General features: G+C 45.5%; 1 protein-coding gene across 3 annotated transcripts in view; it reads left to right on the top strand.

The window, feature by feature from the left end:
• Window positions 1-25523, top strand: part of RANBP9 (RAN binding protein 9) — a 635256-nt gene that overhangs the window by 379374 nt on the left and 230359 nt on the right. For all 3 annotated transcript variants that reach the window (XM_085607104.1, XM_085607103.1, XM_085607102.1), the window contains one exon: window positions 1875-1927. In XM_085607104.1, the coding sequence (XP_085463230.1) occupies window positions 1875-1927 (53 nt within the window). The remainder of the gene's footprint in view (window positions 1-1874; window positions 1928-25523) is intronic.

The raw sequence follows: 25523 nt of genomic DNA on the forward strand, positions 1-25523 counted from the left end.
CCCATCAGTGCAAGAGCCTCTGTTTAAATCAGTTCCTTAATTTCATAAATATGAGGTGAAATTTATTTCAAAACATATTAATGAACTACTGACATTTCAGAAGTGACACCTCAAGTAGTAGAACAGCTGGCGGTCAAATGTACTCCACATTCGTACTATGTTGTCACTGTGTAGGAAGCTTCTGCGTTCTACAAATTGAATAATCTCAAGGTGTATCCAAAGGAGAGAGAATTGAAGGAAGAGGAAAGTAGACATTATTGGCAAATGGAACTTTTCTGAGCCTTTATGAAAACAATAATGAAAATAAGGTATCTAAATGTATGGGGGCAAATTCCAAAGCCTCTAGCAGGCCACCAACATGAGATTATTACCTCTGGAAGTGAAATTTCTAAAGCGGGTTTTAGGTAAAGCCTATGGTTCTTTAAGGGGTATATGATAGAATTGCATTAGATGAAGGAGTCGGTATTTAGAAACCAATCACTTTCATTTAGACACGGACCTATTGCTGTTAACACATTGCTGTTACCCCAAGTCAGTAACGTACATCTTTCAAATCCGGTACACACCACATCCTATTGTTGCTGCTTTTTGGAAATTCTTAATTACCTTGCTTTTCTGTAACCTTAGTTAGTTGTCTCTTGACTATGCCGTTTACATCAACTTTCAATATTTCATACCCGTCTTTGACAGATATTCCTTTTCCTACTGGGTCTTGTTTTGAATAACTGCAGCATGTGGCCACTATGGAAGCACTACAAATGTTTACCAATCGCTACAGCTTCGGTTGGTTTGGCATCGCATAATGGCTTTGTATCCTTGTGAGTTGTATGATACACCACGCATGCATAAACCATGCATTCCTAAACAACGCGGTCTGTACCACGACCGCGTCTTTACCATGCATGCCTTTACAACAAATTTTGTTGTAAAGGCATGATTGCTAAAGGGATATATGTGGTAAAGTGCTCACCCCAGCCCCTCTGCCCTAACACCCGATACCCCAGCCCTGCAATCCACCCCTTAAAACTACCCAACCTCCTACCCTGAGCCCTATAACTGGGCCCTGCCCAAAAATTAACCTGACCCCAGCCCCCCTGCCATGAGCCCTAAAACCCGCCTGCAGCCCTAATAACTACCCCTCCCCATCTCTCTGAGCTCTGTAACAGGCACCCAGCCCTAAAAACTACCCCCCCCCCAAAAAAAAACGGCTGTATATGCCTTTACCACGAATAGGCCATGTTACAACACACAGGTTGACAACGCATGCCATTCCAACGCGCTCATTACTACGACCACGTTGTTACATCGCATACCATTACAACGCAAGTTGTTACACGGCTTGGTGTCGGGGGGCGCTGGAGTTTGGAATAGTATAATTTACTATTCCTACTCCAGTCTGTGTCACAGTAGGGAAGGTGTTGGATTTTGTTTCCAACACCGTCTGACCCCTACCGCAAGTCATTGTAACAACTTGCGTTGTAATGGTATGCGATGTAACAATGCCGTCATTGTAATGACCGCATTGTAAAGGAATGCGTTGTATCGCATTTGTTGTAAACTATGTTTACCCTTTACCACGCATATGCTGTTTTAAGGCATATGCATGGTTCAGGCAAACGTTGTTCCGCTTGCGATGAAACTGCACGCGTGCCGCAGCCCGTGTTGTAAAGGCCGTTTCCCATCCTTGTGTTGTAGTTTGCCTGATGTCGGATTAAATGAGGCATATTGAAAAGAAATTCATATTTTATGAAATGTCGTGAATTGTACTTTTGATGGTTTCTCAAAGTAATTTTGAAACGAGGTTTCTGGGAGGGGATTTTATTTTTTTGTATTTAGTAAAAGTCGTTTAACTTTTGTGATATTTATTTTTGCAGTTACATGGGAATTGGGCTTTCTGCACAAGGCGTCAACATGAATAGACTTCCAGGTAACCTTAAGTTCTTTGTTTCTTTCAATGCATTTCTGTATGCTGTTGTCTTTGATTGTATGCAACTGATGCCTTTGTTATTTGAGACTAGGCTTTGTAAAGTGTATATGGTGTTTTTTTTTTTTTTTTTGCTGTCTCGCACTCATCCTCTTGTCGTCTGATGCTCCCTGCCCTTTTTCCAACAGCTGACCTCCCGCACCGTGACACAGAACCACTAACATCATCCAGTGACACCATAATCTTGTGAAAATTAAAGTGTTATTAAGAAAGAGCAGATAATTACTGTAGCTTCTTAAAAACACAAGGTTTTGTTGCCTAGAACGTATTTGATAAGATTACTTGGAATACAGGCAGGCGTTCAAAAAGGATTGAGAATGATGAGTGTCAACTTGCCAACACACTCCCTATTTTTTTTCTTCTTCAAATTTGGCTTTGTTCGGTGAGACCTCGGAAATCGCTACACCTTTGTAGCAAATGCGGCTGCGCTATCGTCCGATGAACTATTGCAACTTTTAATTTGGAGCCTTACAATGCTTTCCTGCGCTTCCAAGTTGGCATCATGTTCTTGTGCTGTAACAAAGTCCCTTTTCTGTAAATAATCCTCCTCAGTTTGAACACGTGACCAGACTTCACAGGTGGTTTGAATTACTTGACGTTAATGGCAAGGAGAAGGGTGCAAGTTAGAGAGAGTTAAGAGAACCTATTGCACTTGCCCATGCTCATCTTTGACTCACACACAAGGCAATATGTGAACATATGGTGTGCAGTGGTACATTCTGTCTAAAAAATGATTTTATATCAGGGCTTAGAAATCGGGCCTTTGCACTGGACCATTAGCCAGGTTGAGAGCCAACGTAAGCAGTAATACATAACGAGGTAGAGGTTATCGCATTTTAAAGCCTTGGCAGTGCGTATGTAGAATGGCAGAAGCTTTGCAACAAGCACACTTTGCATCATAGAAATAGGTTGAAACTTCTCACCCTAAAATGTGCAGGGTATTAATGAGACAAAAGTTGACTATAATTCATATTTGGTGGATAAAAAAGCAAAGTGATTTTTTTCATCAATAAAGGAAATAATATATACACCTTGACACAGGAAAAGGAGATATTTCATGTTTTTTCTCTACTTATGTCCCATTAGAGTTTTGGTTCAGTTTATTTGTGTGAGCTTTTAGAATTAAACTATGGCAATACATTTATCTCTGGAAAGTCCTCACCAGAGATTATTCAGTATTGTTAAATCAGGCCATCAGTAGAGTGGCAGAAGTGATAGCCCATCTGATCCTCTACATGCATCTAGCTAGTTGTATTGGCAGCAACACAGTGTCTTAATCCAGTGGTTCTTCACCTTTTGACTGCTGTTGACCCCCACTGAATCATTACTGGAATCCGGGAACCCACACTGATTCGTTATTGGAAGCCAGAGACTCACCTAAGAAATGTATGTGATATGAACCTCAAAACCATACACAAACACCAAACAAATGCTCAGATAATTAACTAATTTGTTTTATTCACAATCCAAAATAAAAAGCTTTCAAATCCCCAATTATGCTTATTTGTACACCCTTCTAATTCAAGAAAAACTGGTACAGCGTACACTCACTACATATTCATTAGACAAGATTGGTGATCTGTTTCCAGGAGGTCATGTTTTATCTAGCACGGAGGGCGAGAGGTTCAGTGGGGCAACAATTATGGATCAATTTGTATTTAGCCGGGTACTTGGGGCACTCAGAGCTAAGATCCCGGAGTACCCATTGGAGCCAGAGTCCTTCCCTCCGCTGACTCTCTTACTCACAAGTTCCGGGGAGAACACCTAATCTCAAAGCTATACAAGGCATCCATCTTAAGTCCCTAGCAGGGATGCCAAGATCCGGGAGGCTTAGGAACGGGACCTGGGGCACCCAATTCAAAACTCTCACTGGTCCTTCTGTTGTGCACAAACTAAAGAGGTCTCCCAAAACAGCAGACACAAGTTAATACACGTCCTCTATTTGTGGAGGGTCTACATGACCCCGGTAGGTTCACTCCATTGACCCCATTAGACCACACACCAGTCCTAAGTGCGGCGGCCAACAAGCTGATTTTGCCCACCTGACTTGGAACTGCGCTAAGATTGGGGACTACTGGAGATCCATTTCCAGTTTATTAACACAAATGACACACCTTGAGATGAACCCTACGCCTGAGGTCACCTTGTTGGGATATGTGGGGGGTCTTCTGAAGAAGTTACTCAAATTCACGGACATTGCCCTTTTGCTCGCAAAGAGGGAAATTGCTCTCAAATGGGGCAGTAGAGCCTCCCCCACAGTGAAAGATTGGCTTAACAGCCTCACATTTTGTAATATGAATTGTGAACTTTATGCCATAACCCAACCCCTGGCATCCCAACCTAAAGATATATGGGAGCCCCTTAAAAATGCCAAAAAACTACCTGAACAGGTCAAGTAAACAGGAACCTAACCAGGAAGAACAAATGGTGTCGGAAACAATTTGATCCTAAAGAACACCGATTGGAAAGAAAGGGAAAGATTATCTCTTTCTATAGTCCCCTCACTCACCAGGGTTTCCCCACGGTGACATGCTTCATCATAGGGGTCCTCCCAGTCCTCTACGGACTGAGGCGTGCTACGACTTGCGGTGTTACGTAGGAGCACTTAAAAACTGTGGACTATGTGTAGTGTAAGTGAAGAGGTGGTGGAGTGGGATAATTAAAATAATCAGCTAGTGGGCTAAAAATAAACTTTATTAGTGCTCTAAGCTGAAAAAATTAAAACGGGGTAATATGTCAAGGAAACCTAACTGTAATGGAAAGGTGTGCCTAGCATATGTTCTGGTCAACTAGTTTCGAGCTTCCCCAGCTCTTCGTCAGGACTACACTGGGACCAGCCCAGTGTCGAGAAACTTGCCACTCCTAGTTAACCTGAATTAGGTGCAATAAGTGTGATGCCACAATTGTAAGGCATGCGTTTTAAAATACATACGTAATGTACGTCAGCACAATGGTCTGTAAGGTACAAAACAAAAGTTAATTAGGGAGAAAAAATATATAATAATACGTATTACTGTCACTAAACATTGTGAGCACACTACACCCAAGTGTATGCACACTTTCTTATCTGATGTGCCGCTATGTGAAGAAGAGAAGAGATGCAATTATTCACTCCATGCCGGCGAGGTGCTGAAAAAAGTGTACTGAAATTCGTAAAATTAATAAGTCTGACTTAACACACACACAAACGTACAACAAAGAACATGTAACATACTTATGAAAAAGCAACACTGTGCTTCATGGTCACCGGAGGGGATGCGGCGATCTCGTACATCTAAAGGAGGATAGTAATCGAGATCATTAGGATAATGGCGTACTCCGTAGTGAAGGATCGCCCTACGGGGTGAAAGGGAGACGAAGGAAGGGCTCCTCGTACCGTACAGGTATGGAGATTTCACTCCACTGGTAGCACTTACTTGTACGTTGAACCCCGCATACAATGACACCTAATCGAAGCCAAACCTTGCGGACCGCATTCTGGCGTGTCCTCGTTGCTGCGCCGTTTATATGTACAGGCGAGCCTGTCAAGGAGAGAGAGAGAGAAGAAGGCTCCGGTGCTGGTACGCGAGTGGAGCCGCCATCTTAGAATGGGATGAGAAGGAAGTAAATACTGTAAAGGAATGTAATGTTGGTTTGTAATAAAGTTAATTTAAGTAGCGATAATCCAGTAGAGATGTGCAATCACTCTAAGCTTTGAATGCCCCATAGTAGAGAAGTAGTAATGAGGGCGAGATATTTGCTGATGGAGCGACGTTGTTACAATGTTTTTTGTGTAAGGAAAATCTAAAACTTTATTGAGATAGCCGGCAGGTACAGCTCGGCGATAAGTTAGTTAGACAGGCTGTCATGGTGTTGAGGTTTGTTCCAAATTGGGATGATGTCCATTGTAATGTTTTTTTGTATAGGGAAATTACAAAACTTATATTCAGATTGCAGACAGTTACAGGTCGGTAATCGGATTTGCTAGGTGATCATTAATATTGAAAATCACTAAGCAAGTCTATGGTGAAAGTTTTCACAAGACCCAACAGGATAGATGTTAATGGCTTATTATGCAGATACACCTGAGAGGAGGGGGTTGGTCAAGTGAACTGGTCTTTCACTAACTGCAACACAACAGGGGTGGTTTACTTGATAACCTGCGTTTGCAATTTCCACTACGTAGGTATGACAACGAGGAAAGTAAACACCCGAATGGTTGAGCACCGGAGTAATTTCAGGTGTAAACGTGATAATACCAAGATGACCACCCATTTCCTGGAAAAACGACACACACCCAATGACTTCAACTGGGTTATTTTGGAGCATGTTAAGAATCACCCTAACATGGAGAAACACTTACATGAGAAGGAACAACGTTGGGTGTTTAAGCTACGCTCAGATAACAAGGGTCTAAATGATGACATACCCTGGAGCCAGTTCACTTGACCAACCCCCTCCTCTCAGGTGTATCTGCAAAATAAGCCATTAACATCTATCCTGTTGGGTCTTGTGAAAACTTTCACCATAGACTTGCTTAGTGATTTTCAACATTAATGATCACCTAGCAAATCCGATTACCGACCTGTAACTGTCTGCAATCTGAATATAAGTTTTGTAATTTCCCTATACAAAAAAACATTACAATGGACATCATCCCAATTTGGAACAAACCTCAACACCATGACAGCCTGTCTAACTAACTTATCGCCGAGCTGTACCTGCCGGCTATCTCAATAAAGTTTTAGATTTTCCTTACACAAAAAACATTGTAACAACGTCGCTCCATCAGCAAATATCTCGCCCTCATTACTACTTCTCTACTATGGGGCATTCAAAGCTTAGAGTGATTGCACATCTCTACTGGATTATCGCTACTTAAATTAACTTTATTACAAACCAACATTACATTCCTTTACAGTATTTACTTCCTTCTCATCCCATTCTAAGATGGCGGCTCCACTCGCGTACCAGCACCGGAGCCTTCTTCTCTCTCTCTCTCTCCTTGACAGGCTCGCCTGTACATATAAACGGCGCAGCAACGAGGACACGCCAGAATGCGGTCCGCGAGGTTTGGCTTCGATTAGGTGTCATTGTATGCGGGGTTCAACGTACAAGTAAGTGCTACCAGTGGAGTGAAATCTCCATACCTGTACGGTACGAGGAGCCCTTCCTTCGTCTCCCTTTCACCCCGTAGGGCGATCCTTCACTACGGAGTGCGCCATTATCCTAATGATCTCGATTACTATCCTCCTTTAGATGTACGAGATCGCCGCATCCCCTCCGGTGACCATGAAGCACAGTGTTGCTTTTTCATAAGTATGTTACATGTTCTTTGTTGTACGTTTGTGTGTGTGTTAAGTCAGACTTATTAATTTTACGAATTTCAGTACACTTTTTTCAGCACCTCGCCGGCATGGAGTGAATAATTGCATCTCTTCTCTTCTTCACATAGCGGCACATCAGATAAGAAAGTGTGCATACACTTGGGTGTAGTGTGCTCACAATTTTTAGTGACAGTAATACGTATTATTATATATTTTTTCTCCCTAATTAACTTTTGTTTTGTACCTTACAGACCATTGTGCTGACGTACATTACGTATGTATTTTAAAACGCATGCCTTACAATTGTGGCATCACACTTATTGCACCTAATTCAGGTTAACTAGGAGTGGCAAGTTTCTCGATACTGGGCTGGTCCCAGTGTAGTCCTGACTAAGAGCTGGGGAAGCTCGAAACTAGTTGACCAGAACATATGCTAGGCACACCTTTCCATTACAGTTAGGTTTCCTTGACATATTACCCCGTTTTAATTTTTTCAGCTTAGAGCACTAATAAAGTTTATTTTTAGCCCACTAGCTGATTATTTTAATTATCCCACTCCACCACCTCTTCACTTACACTACACATAGTTCACAGTTTTTAAGTGCTCCTACGTAACACCGCAAGTCGTAGCACGCCTCAGTCCGTAGAGGACTGGGAGGACCCCTATGATGAAGCATGTCACCGTGGGGAAACCCTGGTGAGTGAGGGGACTATAGAAAGAGATAATCTTTCCCTTTCTTTCCAATCGGTGTTCTTTAGGATCAAATTGTTTCCGACACCATTTGTTCTTCCTGGTTAGGTTCCTGTTTACTTGACCTGTTCAGGTAGTTTTTTGGCAATTGTATTAGTGGAGGGTGAACCTAACCGATAACCTCTACTTCCCCCTCATGTTCTGGTAAGCCCCTTAAAAATGACTTGCTGGAGATCAGTGCCGACCCCAGTTCACAGCAGCTCGTTGGGATAGTCCACACTGGGGTGGGGGTAATTTATGTTCCATCTAGCTTGCTCAATTCTTTATTATGTCTAGGAAAGTGTGGGCTAGACTGCGGGGGAGGGTCCGGTGGTCCGGGTTGATCAGATGTTGATACTACAATGTATGTTATATATGCTACCCCGAGGCATTTGTGCATCGCACGCTGGAGTACACTTGCTTCGCAAATGTTTCTTCTCTTTATTTTTATTAAATTTATATTATGGCAGTGAGTAACCATGCAATGTTGTGAGCAATATGAAAATGATAATTAAAGATTTAATTGTTTAAAAAATATATATAATTCAGTTTTGTAAAACAGTCATGGCACCACTGTCTTACTCTATTCTCTGACTTGGATTGCCAGGCAAAATTATGTTTTTGCACTGCAGCCCCTAGATCGAACTGCCAGCTCTGGCTTGTTCGACGGTAGACAGTATCCACAACTGTGTTGCAACACTCTATAGAACCTAAGTTATATGAAGGCAGAGTAATCTGCACTGGCCATCTGGGATGATAAACTCGGTTGAAGTGTCCTTAAATTAATTTGGATAGCTGTGCAGTTCGAAAGAAACATCCATTGAAGTGTCAGGCCAAAGTAGAAACATCTTATGGGGTGGATTAGGCTAGATTGCCATCATCAGAACCCCAGTCCATTGATTAAACATTGATGTATCTATCTATTTTTGAGCAGAAAGATTCTCATCAGTAAAGTCAATGTAGGAAGCATGTATTCGAGGCATAAGAGCTGCAGATTACACACTATGCATAGATCGCCCTCTGGTGTTGGGTCCGGATGTTTGCACTTGTTTTTGTCCTGGAAAGTCTTTGGAAGTCACGAGGTATGTGACTCCTCCCTAGGATCATAGTGCACATTGGCATCAGCTCCATCCTCAGATTGCTTTTTCCGCCATCGGGTTCGGATGTGTTTCTCGCGCTCCAGTTCAGAACCAACACCGATTTCTGTTTTGACGCGCAATCCTCACCCTTTCGACGGTATTGTCTCAAACGCAAACCCTAATCGGCGCGCATCTCTACCAATCTTCTATTCCAGTCGTCGAAGAAGGCCTTTGGGCCAACCCGAGCCTTGGCATCTGGCTCATGGAAAGGACGCCTTTCAAAAAATGTCCTCGATGTGGGTCAAAGTTTCCCCACACCAATCTGCATGAGGTGTGTAACCTCTGCCTCTCTCCCAAGCACGAGGCCAGAGACTGTCCCGCTTGTGCCTCCTTCCGCTCGAAGAAGACCATCCGGGATCGACTAGCTCGAAGGACCATGGCTCGCTCGTCAAGTTCGATCCCCGACGACATCTTCCAGGAGGGCGTCAATGTGCCAGAGGAGCGGGTCAAAGAAGAGCTCATCAGTGTGTCCGAAACCGATGACTCCGACGTCAAAGAAGTGACTCCAGCTCAACGGGTCGTAAGTAAAGACGTCGACCCCGACCCCCTCCCTACAACAACAAAGGCTTCGGTCACACCTTCGCCTTCGGGCTCAGGTGCACACCGACGCACTGCTTTCCATGCCCCGCCCTCGGGCCCGGCAAAGAAGTCTACCAAGCCTTCCGGCGACTCAGGCTTGAGTCTGCCTGCCACCGGTGCCTAAACCCAATCATTGGCACCGAAAAAGAAGCCGCATCCCTCCTCGGGCCGACCACTACTTCCACCCCGAAGCCCTCGGCACCAAATACTCCAGCCAGTGACTCCCCGGCACCGAAAAAATACTCGGAGCAGACGAAGAAGTCGCTCCCCAAAAGTTCGGACTCGCACTCTTTGGAGCCGAAAAAAGCATCGACACCGAAGAAGCATACAGACCCTGACAAATCTCCTAGCTCGGTGTCCAAAACTGCTCCGCAGCCAGCGCCGAAAAAGCCCTCGATGCCGACACCGAACACCCAACCTTCTTCAGAAGAGCTTTTTCAATCAGACCCTCAACAAAAAACTTTAATTAAAGACCCTAAAACCCTTCAATTGACTCTCAGTTCCAGAAAAAGACCGCTGGACATGCTTGCACCAGCTCCACCACCTAAAAAGAGGGATATAGCCACATCACCTAAGAGTCTCCTCCACCTTCTCTTCCACCTCCCCAACCTCGTTCTCCTACGCCATCCCCTACACCAGTAGATGACGACACATATGATGACACAGGGGATGTGACAACATGCCACTAGATGACCCCAGTCCACCAGGCTCCCCTGACCCCCTGGAGTGACTACAATATGCCTGATGTCCCTAATATTCCACAAGAGGACATCTACCCCTCTAGGCCTTCCCCACCAGAAGATACCATGGGGTTTAATCAGCTAATACACCGGGCTGCCCAGTACCACGGGGTCGACCTACATACAGAACAGGTCGAAGACGATTTTTTAATGGACACTTTCGACACCATCCAAAGGTCCACATCCACTTTACCCATGCTCAAAGGGGTGATTAAACGCGCTACAGAAGTGTTTAAAGACCCTGTCAGAACTAGAATAATCAATCCTAGAATTGAGAAGAAATACAAAGCTGCCCCTACAGACCCAGATTACATTAGGGGGCCTGTTCCATTAGACTCCATGGTAGTCTCAAATGCTAGGAAAAAAGGCTAATTCGCAGACAACAGGAGATGCAGCTCCGCCCGACAAGGGGTCTAAACTCCTGGACGCCTCTGGCAAAAGAACAGCGTCCCAGGCAGCTAATATTTGGTGCATCGCAAATACTCAAGCCCTGTTAGCCAGATATAGTAGGGCTCACTATGATGTTAGAGTCCCTACTCCAACACCTTCCAGACAAATACAAACATAAGGCCAACGACCTAATACAAGAGGGTAAAGTTATCACTAACACCTCTAGCCGGTGTGCTCTTGATGTAGCAGATACCGCATCCAGAGCAGTGAACACGAGCGTCCTTCTTCGCAGGCACGTGTGGCTACGCATTTCCGGGTTTAAACCTGAAGTGCAAAGCTCTATCCTCAATCAACCATTCGACCAACAACATCTTTTTGGCCTAAATGTTGATGCGTCCCCTGAGAAGATGAAAAAGGACACAGATACAGCCAAATCAATGGGAGCCTTGCAATCGCAAGCTCCCATTGTCTCTTATCCTACAGGGGCAACTCCAGGGGATACTCATCTGATACCCCATCCACTTCCTACAAGTCTCCCACCCAATCCACCTTCACCAGAAGTTACCACAGAGGAGAATACCGAGGCAACAATAACAGAGGCAAGGCTAACAACACCCGCTCTGCCTCCACCCCTGCCCAATGACTTCCCTCTGCTTCCCCCGGACCATTCCACTCCTGTCGGGGAAAGACTACAGCAGGTCCTTCCTGTCTGGACCAACATCACCACAGACAGGTGGGTGCGACAAATAGTGCAATCAGGTTACTGTCTCGAACTTACCTCTACCCCCCAAACATTTCACCCAAACAGCGTCTAATGTTAGCAGAACATTTGTCACCCCTTAAACAAGAGGTAATTTCCTTACTACAAAAAAGTGCAATAGAACTAGTTCCCCTGCACCAACAAAACACGGGAGTTTACTCCCTGTATTTTCTCATACCAATGAAGGATGGCTCTCTGAGACCTATTCTAAACCTCAGGCCACTAAACCTCTACATACAATCAGACCACTTCCACATGGTCACACTACAGCAAGTCCTCCCTCTACTTTCACAGGGCGACTTCCTGGCCACCTTAGATCTCAAAGACGCCTATTTCCATATTCCCATACACGCTGCTCACAGAAAATATTTCAGGTTTGTAGTGGACGGGCAGCACTATCAATTCAAAGTACTCCCTTTCAGAGTCACAACAGCACCACGAGTATTCACAAAGTGCCTAGCAGTAGTCGCAGCCCATCTAAGGAGACAACACATTCACGTCTTCCCATACCTCGACGACTGGCTCATAAAAGCCAGCTCGTACAACCAGTGTGTTCATCACACTCGCGCGACTATCCAATTACTCCACGACCTGGGGTTCACAGTAAACCACACCAAGTCTCATCTGCAACCCTCTCACACACAACAGTACCTCGGCGCCACAAACGCCCCAAAAGCGCTAGCCTATCCCAGTCCAGCAAGGATAGCAAGCATTCTCGCTCTCCTACCCAAGTTTCAGCCACATCACTCTCTCCAAGCTCGAGTGTTCATGCAGCTCATAGGGATGATGGCCTCTTGCATATTCATAGTGCCTCACGCAAGACTCCAGGTGCGTCACATACAAGAGTGCTTAGCACGCCAATGGAACCAGGCTCAAGGTCAGCTAATAGATCTGGTGTTGGTAGACGGTTGCACTCATCGCTCTCTGCAGTGGTGGAACACCAAAAACCTTTCCAAATGGCGACCGTTCCTAGAGCCAGTTCCTCAAATTGTCATGACAGCGGACGCATCGCTCTCCGGCTGGGGAGCTCACCTATTACATCACACCATGCAAGGCAGGTGGACACCTCAACAGAAGTTATTCCACATCAATTACCTGGAATTACTGGCCATATTCCTAGTCTTAAAAGCATTTAAAAAACAAATATCTGGCAAGGCTGTTTTAGTCCGCACAGACATGACAGCCATGTACTACATCCAAAAACAGGGAGGGACACACACTCTGCAGCTCTCCCAGCTAGCGCAAAATATATGGAGGTGGGCTATACCTCAGAACATATTTCTTCTAGCCCAACACGTCCCAGGAGTCCAAAACACCATGGCAGATCTGTTAAGTCGTCAAACACAACAGATCCACGAGTGGGAACTCCATCCAGAAGTTCTTCAACCATACTTTCAAATGTGGGGGCAACCACAGATAGACCGCTTCGCCACCCTCGAAAACCGTCAAATGCCCAAGCTTCGCCGCCAGATACCCACACCCATTGTCCAAAGGCAATGCGATATGGATGTACTGGTCAGGCAGATTTGCGTACGCCGTTCCGCCTCTCCCACTCATACCACTAGTGGTGTGCAAACTACAGCAACACTCACTGACTCTCATTCTAGTTGCTCCAACTTGGGCCAGACAACCGTGGTACACCACATTGCTGGAAATGTCAGTAGTCCCGCACCAAAGATTACACCTCTCACCACGCCTCTTAACCCAGAACCGTGGAGAGATCAGACACCCGGACCCAGCTCCGCTCAACCTTGCGATCTGGCTCCTGAGGTCTTAGAATTTGGTTACTTAACCTTCCTCCTGACTGTATGAACGTCATTAAGGAGGCTAGACACCCTACCACTAGAGCCTGCTATGCAGCCAAGTGATTTGTGATATTTTGCCATAACAATACCATCAATCCCCTAGATGTGTCTATCCAACACATCATAACCTACCTACTACACCTACAAAGGTGCAACTTAGCCTATACGTCTATTCGGCTACACCTTGCTGCTATAGCAGCATATCTACAAAATAGACAACATTTATCACTATTTAGAGTACCCGCCATCAAAGCCTTTTTGGAAGAACTCAAACGGATAATTCCTCCCAGAGTTCCACCCTCACGTGTGGAATTTAAATATCGTTCTCACACGACTAATGGGACCTCCTTTTGAACCCCTACCTAAATGTGAGCTATAATTCTTAACATGGAAGGTTGTTTTCCTAGTGGCCATAACTTCTATAAGAAGAGTTAGTGAGCTACAAGCCCTAACTATTCAGGAACCATTCTTACAAATGCATCACAATAAAGTGGTTCTCCGCACTAATCCTAAATTCCTCCCAAAAGTAATTTCCCCCTTGCACCTTAATCAATCTGTGGAGTTGCCCGTTTTCTTCTCGCAACCACAAAGTCGCAGAAAGAGCTCTTCATACTCTAGATGTTAAGAGCATTGATCTATTACATTGAAAGAACACAACCTTTTCGAAAAACCAAACAACTTTTCGTTTATTTCTCACTACCACACAAAGGCAATCCCAGAAGTCCGGGATAGCCAGATGGATTGTTAAATGCATACAAATTTGCTACCACAAGGCAAAACGCACTTTAACTGTTCCTCCTAAAGCCCACTCTACAAAAAAATACGGGCTTCTATGGCATTCTTGGGGAACATTCCAACAGATGACATCTGCAAAGCAGCTACGTGGTCTACACCACATACGTTCAGAAAACACTATTGTGTAGATGTGCAATCAAAACAACAAGCCAGTGTGGACCAAGCTGTACTCAAAACCCTATTTCAGACTACTGCAGCAGATACTGGTGGCCGCCGCTAGAGAGTGGGACTGCTATACAATCTATACATAGTGTGTAATCTGCAGCTCATATGCCTCCAACGTAATATGCTACTTACCAGTCTGCATCTGTTCTTGGCATGTAGAGCTGCAGATCTACACACGCCCACCCGCCTCCCCAGCTTCCTTTATCTGCTCCAGTATTATCTTATTTAGATACGGTATACAAGGGCATCTTCCTGTGTCTTACAAAGCTCCATCATTTCCCTGCTGGCGAAAAACAATCTGAGGATGGAGCCGATGCCCATGCACACTATGATCCTAAGGAGGAGTCACATACCTCGTGACTTCCAAAGACTTTCCAGGACAAAAACAAGTGCAAACATCCAGACCCAACACCAGATGGCGATCTATGCATAGTGTGTAGATCTGCAGCTCTACATGCCAAGAACAGATGCATACTGGTAAGTAGCATATTCCTTTTTTCCCCCCTACGCCAACACCAAGGGAGGTATGGGCCTTTTGCTGCAGTCTTGATCTGTTTTTTTGGAAACACAGAATCCATTTGATACCCTATTGCTGTTCTGTGAATGCATCATGGAAGCTTAGTTATGTCTCTCACTCTAGTCCAAACATACAATACGTTGCTAGGTTCCCTTATTCTTGCTAGAGGTGTGTGGTATACGTGTCTGAGTACGCCTTGCTGAAGGCATTATCAATGCACTCTTGGCAAAGCAGGCACCTGGTAGGGATGACACTAGATTGGAGAAATTGTGCTCCGCACCTTTAGAGTCTGGACTCAATGAGAGCACTCCCAGAGGGATTTCTGCTTTTACCCTTTTCTATTCAAAAGCTCATAGGATGTACATTTCCAACTAGGCAAGGGCTGTCGACAAACACCTCTATCAAAAAACTGACTCTGTTCATACATATTGTATGCGGTCTATTGACTTTATGTTTAAGCCAGGACAGAGACCTATTGGCATTATCACATGCCATCTAGTTTGGGTGTTCCAGCATGAGGCATAGATGAAGCCTCTTTTGATAATTTAACTTGGGTGAAAGTCAAAGATATAATCTCCTCCATGGCTAAGGATTATATAAAGTATGTTTAACCACATTGGACATCAAATACCCCTCTAAATCGGTGGAGGGGGGAGGGACGGAGACAGCTGTGTTCTACATTGAGGGGTCTGCGTTAACATATATAAACTTTTAATGTCTACGGGCACTTGGCGATTCCAAAGCTCCTTTTTGTTTTAGCATAGTAAAATAGAAAATCCCCAAACATAAAAAACATGTATGCAAAGTTATCCATTTCTTTCTATTTCTTTGTATATTTTAATAAAAAAATGTATGTATATGGGAAACAACTTGCAAGGATATTGCAATGGGTCTAAAAATATACAGCGCACCTTTGCATTTCAAACTCAATTTTATTTTCTCCCTTTCAAAAGATCTAAAAAATTTAAGTGAACTATGCCTTAATAAGAGAAAATAACTCTTGTTGCTTCAGAAAAAACAGGGAACCTTTATTAACTTGCACAGTGGCAGATCGTCGTCCTTCCATATTTTGGCTGCTTTTCAGAAAGACCCCTTAACACAGGGCTCTATTTTATCTTGGTTTTCACTGAATCTTCCTTTGTAAGTACTTTTTGTCAATACAGAGGTGTTATGCTTTTTACTGTAGATAGCTGGCATTTTTCTGCTATGTATGTTCTTGATGTAACTCAGTTTTGCAGCGTGAATCTTTCTGGATTCACTATGCTGTGCATTATTCCGCGATCTGGTGGTTGGGTCCGGATTCGTAGTCTTTCTTTTTTTTTTGTAGCCCAGGTGGGCGTCGACGTCCCACCATTTGGTGTACTTCTCGTGACGTCGAAGTCCCACCTTTGGGGCGCCATCTTCAGATTCTTTTTTCCGCTTTTGGGTCTGGATCGTCAATGAGAAGCTCCAGAGTTTGAACGAAGAAAGAAGAGCACGAGTTTCATCGAAGAAAAATAAAGCAAAGACTACAGGGAGGAAGAACATAGAGCCGGGACGACGAAGAAGGAAGAGAACCTCAATCTTCGACGTCCAACGGAGAATGCGCACTCAGGAACTCTGAGCGCAGAAATGGACAAAACACCTTTTAAATTCTGCCGTAACTGCCACCACAAATACGCGCAGAAGGACCAACATCCGGTCTGCAACCTTTGCCTGCCTATCGACCACGAGAGCAAGGACTGCAACGCCTGTTCCGCCTTCACGCCGAAGACACTCCGGGTGAGAGAGAGGCAGAGGAGAGCCAACTACAACATGGAAGGCAAGGGTAAGGCCCCGTCTCTGTACGACCTGGGCCTCTCCACCGACGATGAAGACCACATCGCCGAGGGACCTGATGACTTCACGGTCGCAGAGACCGATAAGAAAACGTCTGACAAGGTAGGAGAGACGTCGAGCACAAAACCCCCGAAAGGGCCCTGAAAACTAGACACTGACTCTCGAAAACCAGAGTCTAGGTCCTCGAAGGGAACACCGGCGCCGAAAATTTCGACGACCGCGAGTGGATCCAAGGACGAAAGGCCCAGCGGATCCTTCGAGAGGGACTCCCAGGTGCCGAAGACTGCAGAAAAACAAGGTTCGTCGAAACAGACCCACGAGGTGGGGCGTTCGACTACGAAGGACAAGGCCGCGTCGACGCAAGCTGTCAAAGACCAGCGCTCGACGCCGAACATGCCTCCGAAATAGAGAAGAAAAAGAGAAGGCTCGAGGCAGAGATAGAGAGCATCCTTCAGAGAAAGAAGGAGTTCGGCGAGAAGATGAAGAGATTCACAATCCCAAAGAAACCGGCGACGGTCCTCGTCAAAGTCGAGGAGCAGGAAGAGTTCGACGCCGAAGAGCAGTCGAAAGCTCCCGAAGAAGAGGAAGAAGATCCCTACTATGAGGGAGAAGAAGAGGAGGAGGAGCAGTCGATCTACGGCTCGGCACCGTCGACGTCGCAAGAGCTGGAATGGCAGGACCTCGACGCCGAAAATCCAGAAGCGCCCGTGGAGACATATCCTTCGAGGCCTTCGCCGCCAGATGATATTGAGGCGTACAACATGGTCGTCAAAAGCGCGGTAGCAGCTTTTGGCGTTAAACTAGAGGAGGAAAAACCGAAAGCAGATTTTCTACTCGAAACACTGCTACCCATCCAAACTAGGAGCCAGTTCCTCCCCATGCTCCAGAGTGTCATGAACCAAGGGAAAGAGGCGTTCAAGGAACCAGCAACATGCCGATCCATTACGCCCAGAACAGAAAAGAAATACAAACACTCCTCACAGGACCCTCCATATATCAAGGGATCGGTCACTGCTGACTCCCTTATTGCATCCACAGCCAGAAAAAGGGCCAATGTCCCGGCGACCTCCGGGCCACCTCCTGACCAGGAGAGCAGAAGGATGGACCTCACTGGAAGGAAAATAGAGAGGAACGCTGCAATGCACTGGCGCATGGCAAACTCAAATGCGCTACTGAACAGGCACCAGTACCAACATTGGGACGAGATGGGGGACCTAATCAAGCATCTCCCCGAACAATACCAACAAAGGGCTTCCCATCTAGTGGAAGAGGGGAAGAATATAGCAAACTCATGCCTTAAGACAGCGTTGGACGGGGCAGAGACGTCAAGCAGACTGATGGCGATAGGAATCACTGAAAGGAGGCAGGCCTGGCTCAGAATTTCAGGATTCAAACAAGAGGTCCAAAATAATATACTGAACACCCCTTTCAACGGAGAAACACTGTTCGGGGCACCGGTGGATGAGAAACTCACCCAACTCAAAAAAGAGAATGAAACAGCAAGGTCCATGGGGGCCCTGCAATTCAGGGGGATGCGAAGAGGTACCCCGACTCGGAGACCTTACGGAAGGGGAGGTAACCAGCCGGGAACGTCACACCAAACTTTCCAGCAAGGCCAGCAAAGCGAGAGCCACGGCCAACAGGGGCAGCAGAAACAAAACTGGCAGTACCAGCCTCGAGGCCAGTCCTTTCGCAGTAGGGGGAACGGACGAGGACAAAGAAGAAGAGGGGGAGACCAACCCACCTCAAAGTGACTTCGCACGGAGAAGACGGCTCACCCACAAGATACCTCCGAGGGTGGAGCACAAAAAGAACAAAATGAGGGGGGTACACGAACCAAACGCCTACGAGCATGCAACACCAGTAGGCGGAAGACTGAGGCTTTTCCTTCAGAAATGGCAAAGAATAACTACAGACAAATGGATACTAACATCATACAGTACGGATACTGCATAGAGTTGGAAAGGAGCCCTCCAAACAGAAAACCAAAGAGAAGGGAACACTCAGGACAGGAGCTAGCACAACTCGCAGAGGAGACACTACAGCTACTCCAAAAGGAGGCCGTAGAACCAGTACCATTCAAGGAGAGGAACAAAGGAGTGTACTCAAACTACTTCCTGGTACCAAAGGTGGACGAGACACTAAGACCCATCCTGGATCTACGGTTCCTAAACAAGTACGCAAGGACGCAAAAATTCAAAATGACATCCCTACAAGAACTACTCCCACAGATGTCCACAGTGGATCTCAAAGACGCCTACCTGCACATCCCAATGAACAGGCAGCACAAAAAACTGTTAAGGTTCACAATCAACAAAGATCACTACCAATTCACAACCCTGGCATTCAGCCTGAAGTCCGCACCAAGGGTTTTCACAAAATGCCTTGCAGCAGTAGCAGCGTACCTGCAGAGGGAAGGGATTCATGTGTATCCTTACCTCGACGACTGGCTAATAAAAACAAGTTCACGCAAAAAATGCGAGGAACACGCACAGCGGGTCACAAAGACACTAACGAACCTGGGGTTCTCAATACACTGGGGGAAATCCTCAATGAAACCAGAGCAGGTGAAGATATTCCTGGGGGCACAGATCAACACCATAGACAGAACGGTGATGCCCAGCGAAAAGAGAACAATAGCCCTGCTGAAGGAGACGCGCCTCTACCAGAAGGGGCAAGCTCTGACAGTGAGAACAGCGAGCAAGATCATGGGGATGATGGCGTCATGCATTCACCTAGTCCCCAATGTACGCCTTCACATGAGACCATTCCAGGAATGGCGGCAACAGCAATGGTCACAGGCAAGCGGAAGTTGGGAGGATCTAGTGGTTGTTACGCACGCAGTGCAAGAGGAGATAGCATGGTGAAACAGGGAGAACATGACTATAGGAAAGCCCTTGACACCACCAAGCCCAACTGTGACCATCACCACAGACGCATCCCAGATAGGATGGGGAGCACACATGAACAAGCTCAGAGTGAGGGATCTGTGGACTCAAGCAGATGCGGTCAGACACGTCAACTACCTGGAATTGAAGACCGTACTGCTAGACCTGAAGGCCTTCCAGAGGTAGCTATACAACCAAAAAGTGTTGATACAGACAGACAATACTACAACAGTGTTCTACATCAACAAGCAGGGAGGAACACAATCGTTCCCCCCCCCCCCTTTCCACTCTGGCACAGGAGATTTGGAGATGGGCCATCCCACTCAAAATAGACCTGCTGGCCATACACCTACCAGGGAAGTACAATGTGGAAGCAGACTGGCTCAGCAGGCAGACCTCGGCATCCCACGAGTGGGAGCTCAATGGACAGGAAACGCAAAGGCTATTCAAAAGGTGGGGTACACCGACAATAGACCTGTTTGCAACACACCAAAATGCCGAAACTTCGCATCCAGACAACCAGAAAAACAATCCCAGGGGAATGCCCTATGGATAAGTTGGTCAGGGTCATTTGTCTACGCTTTTCCACCAATACCACTGATACACAGGGTACTCAACAAGTGCAAGACCAGCAACATGACACTGATCCTAGTGGCACCACAGTGGGCAAGACAGACATGGTACTCACAAATAGTGGAAATGGCACAGGGTCCTCCACACAAATTCGCAAAAAGAAAGGACTTGCTCTCCATGCAGAACGGAGAGGTTCTACACCCAGAGCCAGAGATCCTCGGACTAGCAGCTTGGCTCCTGAAGACAGAGTTCGCACACCTTAAACTAACTCAAAGCACTATGCGAGTGCTGTGAGAGGCAAGGAGACCAACAACACGGAAATGCTATGGGGAGAAATGGAAAAGGTTCACAATGTGGTGCAGCAAAAATAAACTGCAAAATAAATTGACAAGGGAATCAACAGTGCTTAGATACCTCACACACCTACTGAAGGCTAAACTATGCTCATCCTCGCGGCGATCGTAGCTTACACACAAGGTGAGATGGGAGGAAGTTTCTTTACGTCACGAGTAGTAAAGAGATTCCTGGAAGGGGCTAAAAAGAATAGCGCCACCAAAGAGGATGCCGCCACCGGCATGGAACCTCAACATAGTCCCTACGGAACTTATGAAGGCACCCTTTGAGCCCATCCACAAGGCCTCGCTGACAATGAAAACAGCCTTTCTGGTGGCAATAACATCACTACGCAGAGTAAGCGAACTACAAGCGCTGACGCTGCAAGAACCGTACATCCAAATACACAAGGACAGAGTCGTAATGAGAACGGACCCACACTTCATGCCAAAGGTGGTGTCTGCATTCCATATGAACCAGACAATTCAAATACCGAGTTTCTAACAGAACCCAGCAACAAGCGCAGAAAGGGCACTGCACACTCTAGACGCTAGAAGGGTGGTGATGCACGACATCGAGAGAACCAAGGAGCACAGGAAAATCAAGCAGTTTTTTGTGTCCTTCGCAACGAGCTTCCTGGGTAGACCAGTGACAAAATGCACCATCGCACGATGGATCGCACTAACGATACAATTCTGCCACAAACAGGCAGGGCAAGAGCTATCGGAGGGGCCACGGGCCCACTCCACAAGGAAGAAGGGAGCAACAATTGCCTTTCTGGTAAACACACCCATTCAAGACATATGCCTGGCCGCAACATGGGCATCAGTGCACACGTTCACTAAGCAATACTGCGTGGATATACAGATGAACAAGGAAGCACAAGTAGGACAGAAGGTGCTTCAACATATATTCAACGACCAACGCTCATCTTCCACCCAGCCGCCACAAAGATAACAAACCGCTACAAAATCTATGCACAGCATAGTGAATCCAGAAAGATTCACGCTGCAAAATGAATAGTTTCTTACCTGTCGGTGTAGTTTTGCAGCTTGAAGATCTTTCTGGATTCACTAGCGAACCCACCCACCTCCGCCAGGAAGATGAGGCAGGAGAAAGAGGTGGAAGGACAAAGAATGAAAGAACAAGAAAATACTGAAAGGATATATAAAAGGGAAATTACTAGAACGCCTAGGGTTAAAAAAAAAAAAAAAGATAGAGAAAGGGAAAAAAGAACCCGAAGATGGCGCCCCAAAGGTGGGACTTCCGCAGGAAGCACGCCGACGTCACGAGAAGTACACCAAATGGTGGGACGTCGACGGCCACCTGGGCTACAAAAACAACAACAAAAAAAAAGAAAAAAAGAAAGACTACGAATCCGGACCCAACCACCAGATCGCGGAATAATGCACAGCATAGTGAATCCAGAAAGATCTTCAAGCTGCAAAACTACACCGACCGGTAAGAAACTATTCGTTTTCCAACATGTATTTTGAACAAATGGAGACATTTTCTCCAGATTTGGAAATTCCATAAACCCACAGGATTCAATTCTTCCCTGTGGAAGGGCTGCGAGTCATCAGTAGCCTATGTTTAAGTTGCAAGGTTAGCTCACATGCACTCATTTGGTGAGCACTCTCTCCACCACATTGTCACCTGAACCGTTACCTCCGAAGGGAAAATACTTTGAGTTCTTCTCCCACGTGACATTAATGTGGCTACAATGGAGCCCTGTGAGTTTTATCTTCTTTTTCCACTTTTTGCTAGATTTTTTTGATGGTGTATGGACACAAAAGGAGAAATGTTAACTACCATAGGGGATTAAATACTACAGTCAGTGACCAGTCGCACATCATATTTAAGGACTATAACTGTAAAGGCACCATGGAAGAGACTTGCATTTACAACAATGTACTAGTTCAGCAGTCACTCCCACGCTTCTCCGGATTGTATTGAGGCCACCGTCCATACATCACAGGAAGTTTCAACTCTTTAGTATTTCTGAAGTTATCAGTACTTTATCTATGCCAGATTATTTTAGGTTAAGCCATCTACACTGGCATGCAGGCTGTTGAGGACTTTTGCAAGCGTACCACTATCCTCGGTAATATGCGGCATTGAAATAAGACTGCCAAGCATATAAAATTGGAGCACTATTTTTCAGTGTTTCTCCTTTTCTGATTCTGAGAATTTACCTCTCAGATCCATTATCATTTAGAGCCTTCCTACTGCACCCGTGGTAGATAAAAAATGTTTCCCTGAGTTCATGTATTTAGCTTGGAAGTATAATGTTTGTGTGTGTGATGCAGATGTGGTGCTTTGGGACCAAGTTCTTATGGTGTGTTTTTTACCAAGTCCTTGTAGTGTTACACTCTTGGGTCTCAGGACTAACACACCTGCTGTGTTTCTAGCACCAAAAAGAGTTTCCAAAAATCCCAAAGATTAAAAGCCCACCACCCATAAAAGCCAGGACTCCAACCTAAAAAGTTAGTGGTGTGCAGTCTCTTGTTTCGGTGACTAGGGGTCCTTTTTCTGTTTACCAGTTCGTACTAGTAACTAGGGTGAAGTATGAATATTCCAGCAACACATTGATATATCAATGTCTGGTACTGTATAGGCTGGGAAATATTTCAAACATTCTGTATTTAGGAAAACCTTCACTAGATAAGAAAACCCACACCAGGGGTGTGGAGCTCTACTACCTCCTTGTCCTGTTCAGACTGAAAAGTGGGCCAAACGTGTACACTACAAGCAGGAGATCGGTCAAGGACAGTTCAGGCCTGCCTTCTTGTCAGAAACAAGGTAGTTCCACAGCTGAGATGTTGGAGTTCTGGTTCTTGATTCTTCTGGGCTGCTGGGATAGTGTGGCTCCTCTGTGCGCATTAGGCCTTGCAGGTTCTCAAGTTAGCAAGTTTTTCTGGGATCTAGCCAGCTCCTATCTCCAATTCTGTCTGCCAATTTATTTTTATTGTGTCGCCACAGGGACAAATCAGTAGCCACAGTGTCTGTTTTGTTCTCAAGAGCCTCCTGGGAGCCTTTAGAGGCGCCGAGTAGGGCATCCAGTTTATCTGTATGTTGCTTACACCTTGTATAGCATTCTTCTTTTGATCCATGCCCTCTTGCAGTCGTCATTGTTGGGTGGTATTTTGGCTGCGTGGGCATTTTTTATCTCAGAGGTTTCAGTCATTGATTATTTTAAAGGGCTAATCCTTGTGCAGGTTTTTCTAGTATCTGGCCCGGTCATTATCCCCAATTTGATGGTCAGTCGCCACAGAATAAATCCATGGCCACAGTATCTGTTTTGTTCTCAAGAGCTTCCCTGAAGTCTTTAAAGGCACAAAGTATGGCATCCAGTTTATTTGTCCGTGGCTTGCCCCTGGTTGCGTTCCTCCTTTAAATCGTGCACTCCTGCACAAACAGTTCTGGAATCAGGAAAACCTTCTCCAGAACAAGAACTCACACCAGAAATGTGAGGATATACTACCTACTGGTTCTGTTAGGACTGGAAATTGGGCCATATTTGTGCTTTTCAGGTAGGAGATCGATCAGGCAGAGTGCAAGCAAACACAATATAGCTCCCCAGCTGAGACTATGGAGTTCTAGGTTTCTCCTGGGCTGCTGTGATATTGTGGCTCCTCTGGGCGCCTTTGACTTTGTAACATCCTCCATGCAGACTTTAAAGTTAGCTAGGTTTTGTGCAAGTGTTCCTGGGATGCAGTCAGCTCATTAGCACCAATTACATCAGCTAATTTGTGGTGTTAGGGTTTCCACAGGAACATATGTGTGTTTGTTTCGTTTTCAAGAGCCTCTCCAGGAGTCTTTAATGGTGTTGAATATGGCATCCAGTTTTTTTGGCTTCTGCTCACCCCTGGTATTATGTTCCTTTTCCTTCCTGGGATCAGTTTGGCTCCTTTTGGCAGGTGCAGTCCAGTTCTTGGTGCAAGTTGTTAAGCTCTCTGTAATTCATCAGGTCGTATGAGGCAATGATGCATGCAATATCCCAATGTTAGGCACAGTCTGGAGAGAGAAGAAACCCTATAGTGAAACTGAGTTTTCAGGAGTAGAAGACTATTTTTGTTTTGGTAAGCACATTTTAAACTTTTGACCAAATGTGGCATAATTTCCTGCGTGTTCTTGGTTCCTATACCCATGATACCTTTCTGATGAAGGTGAATAAGAACCGTTTCAGCCTGAGGTGTGCTATCTGCAAAGTAGTGTGATACTGGGACACCCTGATTTTCAGATGATCTTCAAAATAATAGCTCAACATAGCCAATATTTATCCTCCTCTGGTGGCCAGAGTAGGAAGCCTTAGCCAACCAGAAGCTTGCCCTTTTGAAATGTTCCAGTGGTCCTTTAGTCCTGGAACAATGCATCATCTTGTTGTCTACGTTGTCCTGATCTCTGAAGTCGAGACAGGCACTTCAGGCCATTTTGAACTGTACTTTTAGGTTGGTTTATTTACACCCATTTCAGACAGAACTCCTCATTTGCTCTGGTGCTCCGAAGGCTGCCAGCAACACTGAGTGCATGAATAGGTTTCCCTTGAGCTTAGTGATACCTAGTCTAACAAAGGAATTGGCAGACAGCCTCTCTCCCATTATCCCAGTAGAATAGGTTTCAGGAAGTGGAAACGGGAAGTAGAATGTGTGTACTCGCATGTCCCTCCTTGAAAAAGTTAGCTTTTTCAGAGGAGAGTCATCCTTTTGTGCAGCACATGGACGAGAACCAAGTAACCATCACTATTCACTTGTTCTCAGTAAACCACACAGAAAGAAAAAAGAACAAACAAAAAAAGAAACCATGCAGTGCCGTCATTGGATTTGTTTGATTGTCAAGGCCACTGGAGGTAAATCATGGGGCTCGCAGAACAGCATTTTATTTCCACATGTTGCAGAGAACTTTAATTGCAACACCTTTGTCCATCACAATCTTTCCATGTTTTGTGTGGCGCTCAGGATAGGTAATCAGTTTGTTGATCACAATCTGTAGTGTTACCAT

Source organism: Triturus cristatus, chromosome 5_2 (assembly GCF_964204655.1).
Source record: "Triturus cristatus chromosome 5_2, aTriCri1.1, whole genome shotgun sequence".
NCBI lineage: Eukaryota > Metazoa > Chordata > Amphibia > Caudata > Salamandridae > Triturus > Triturus cristatus.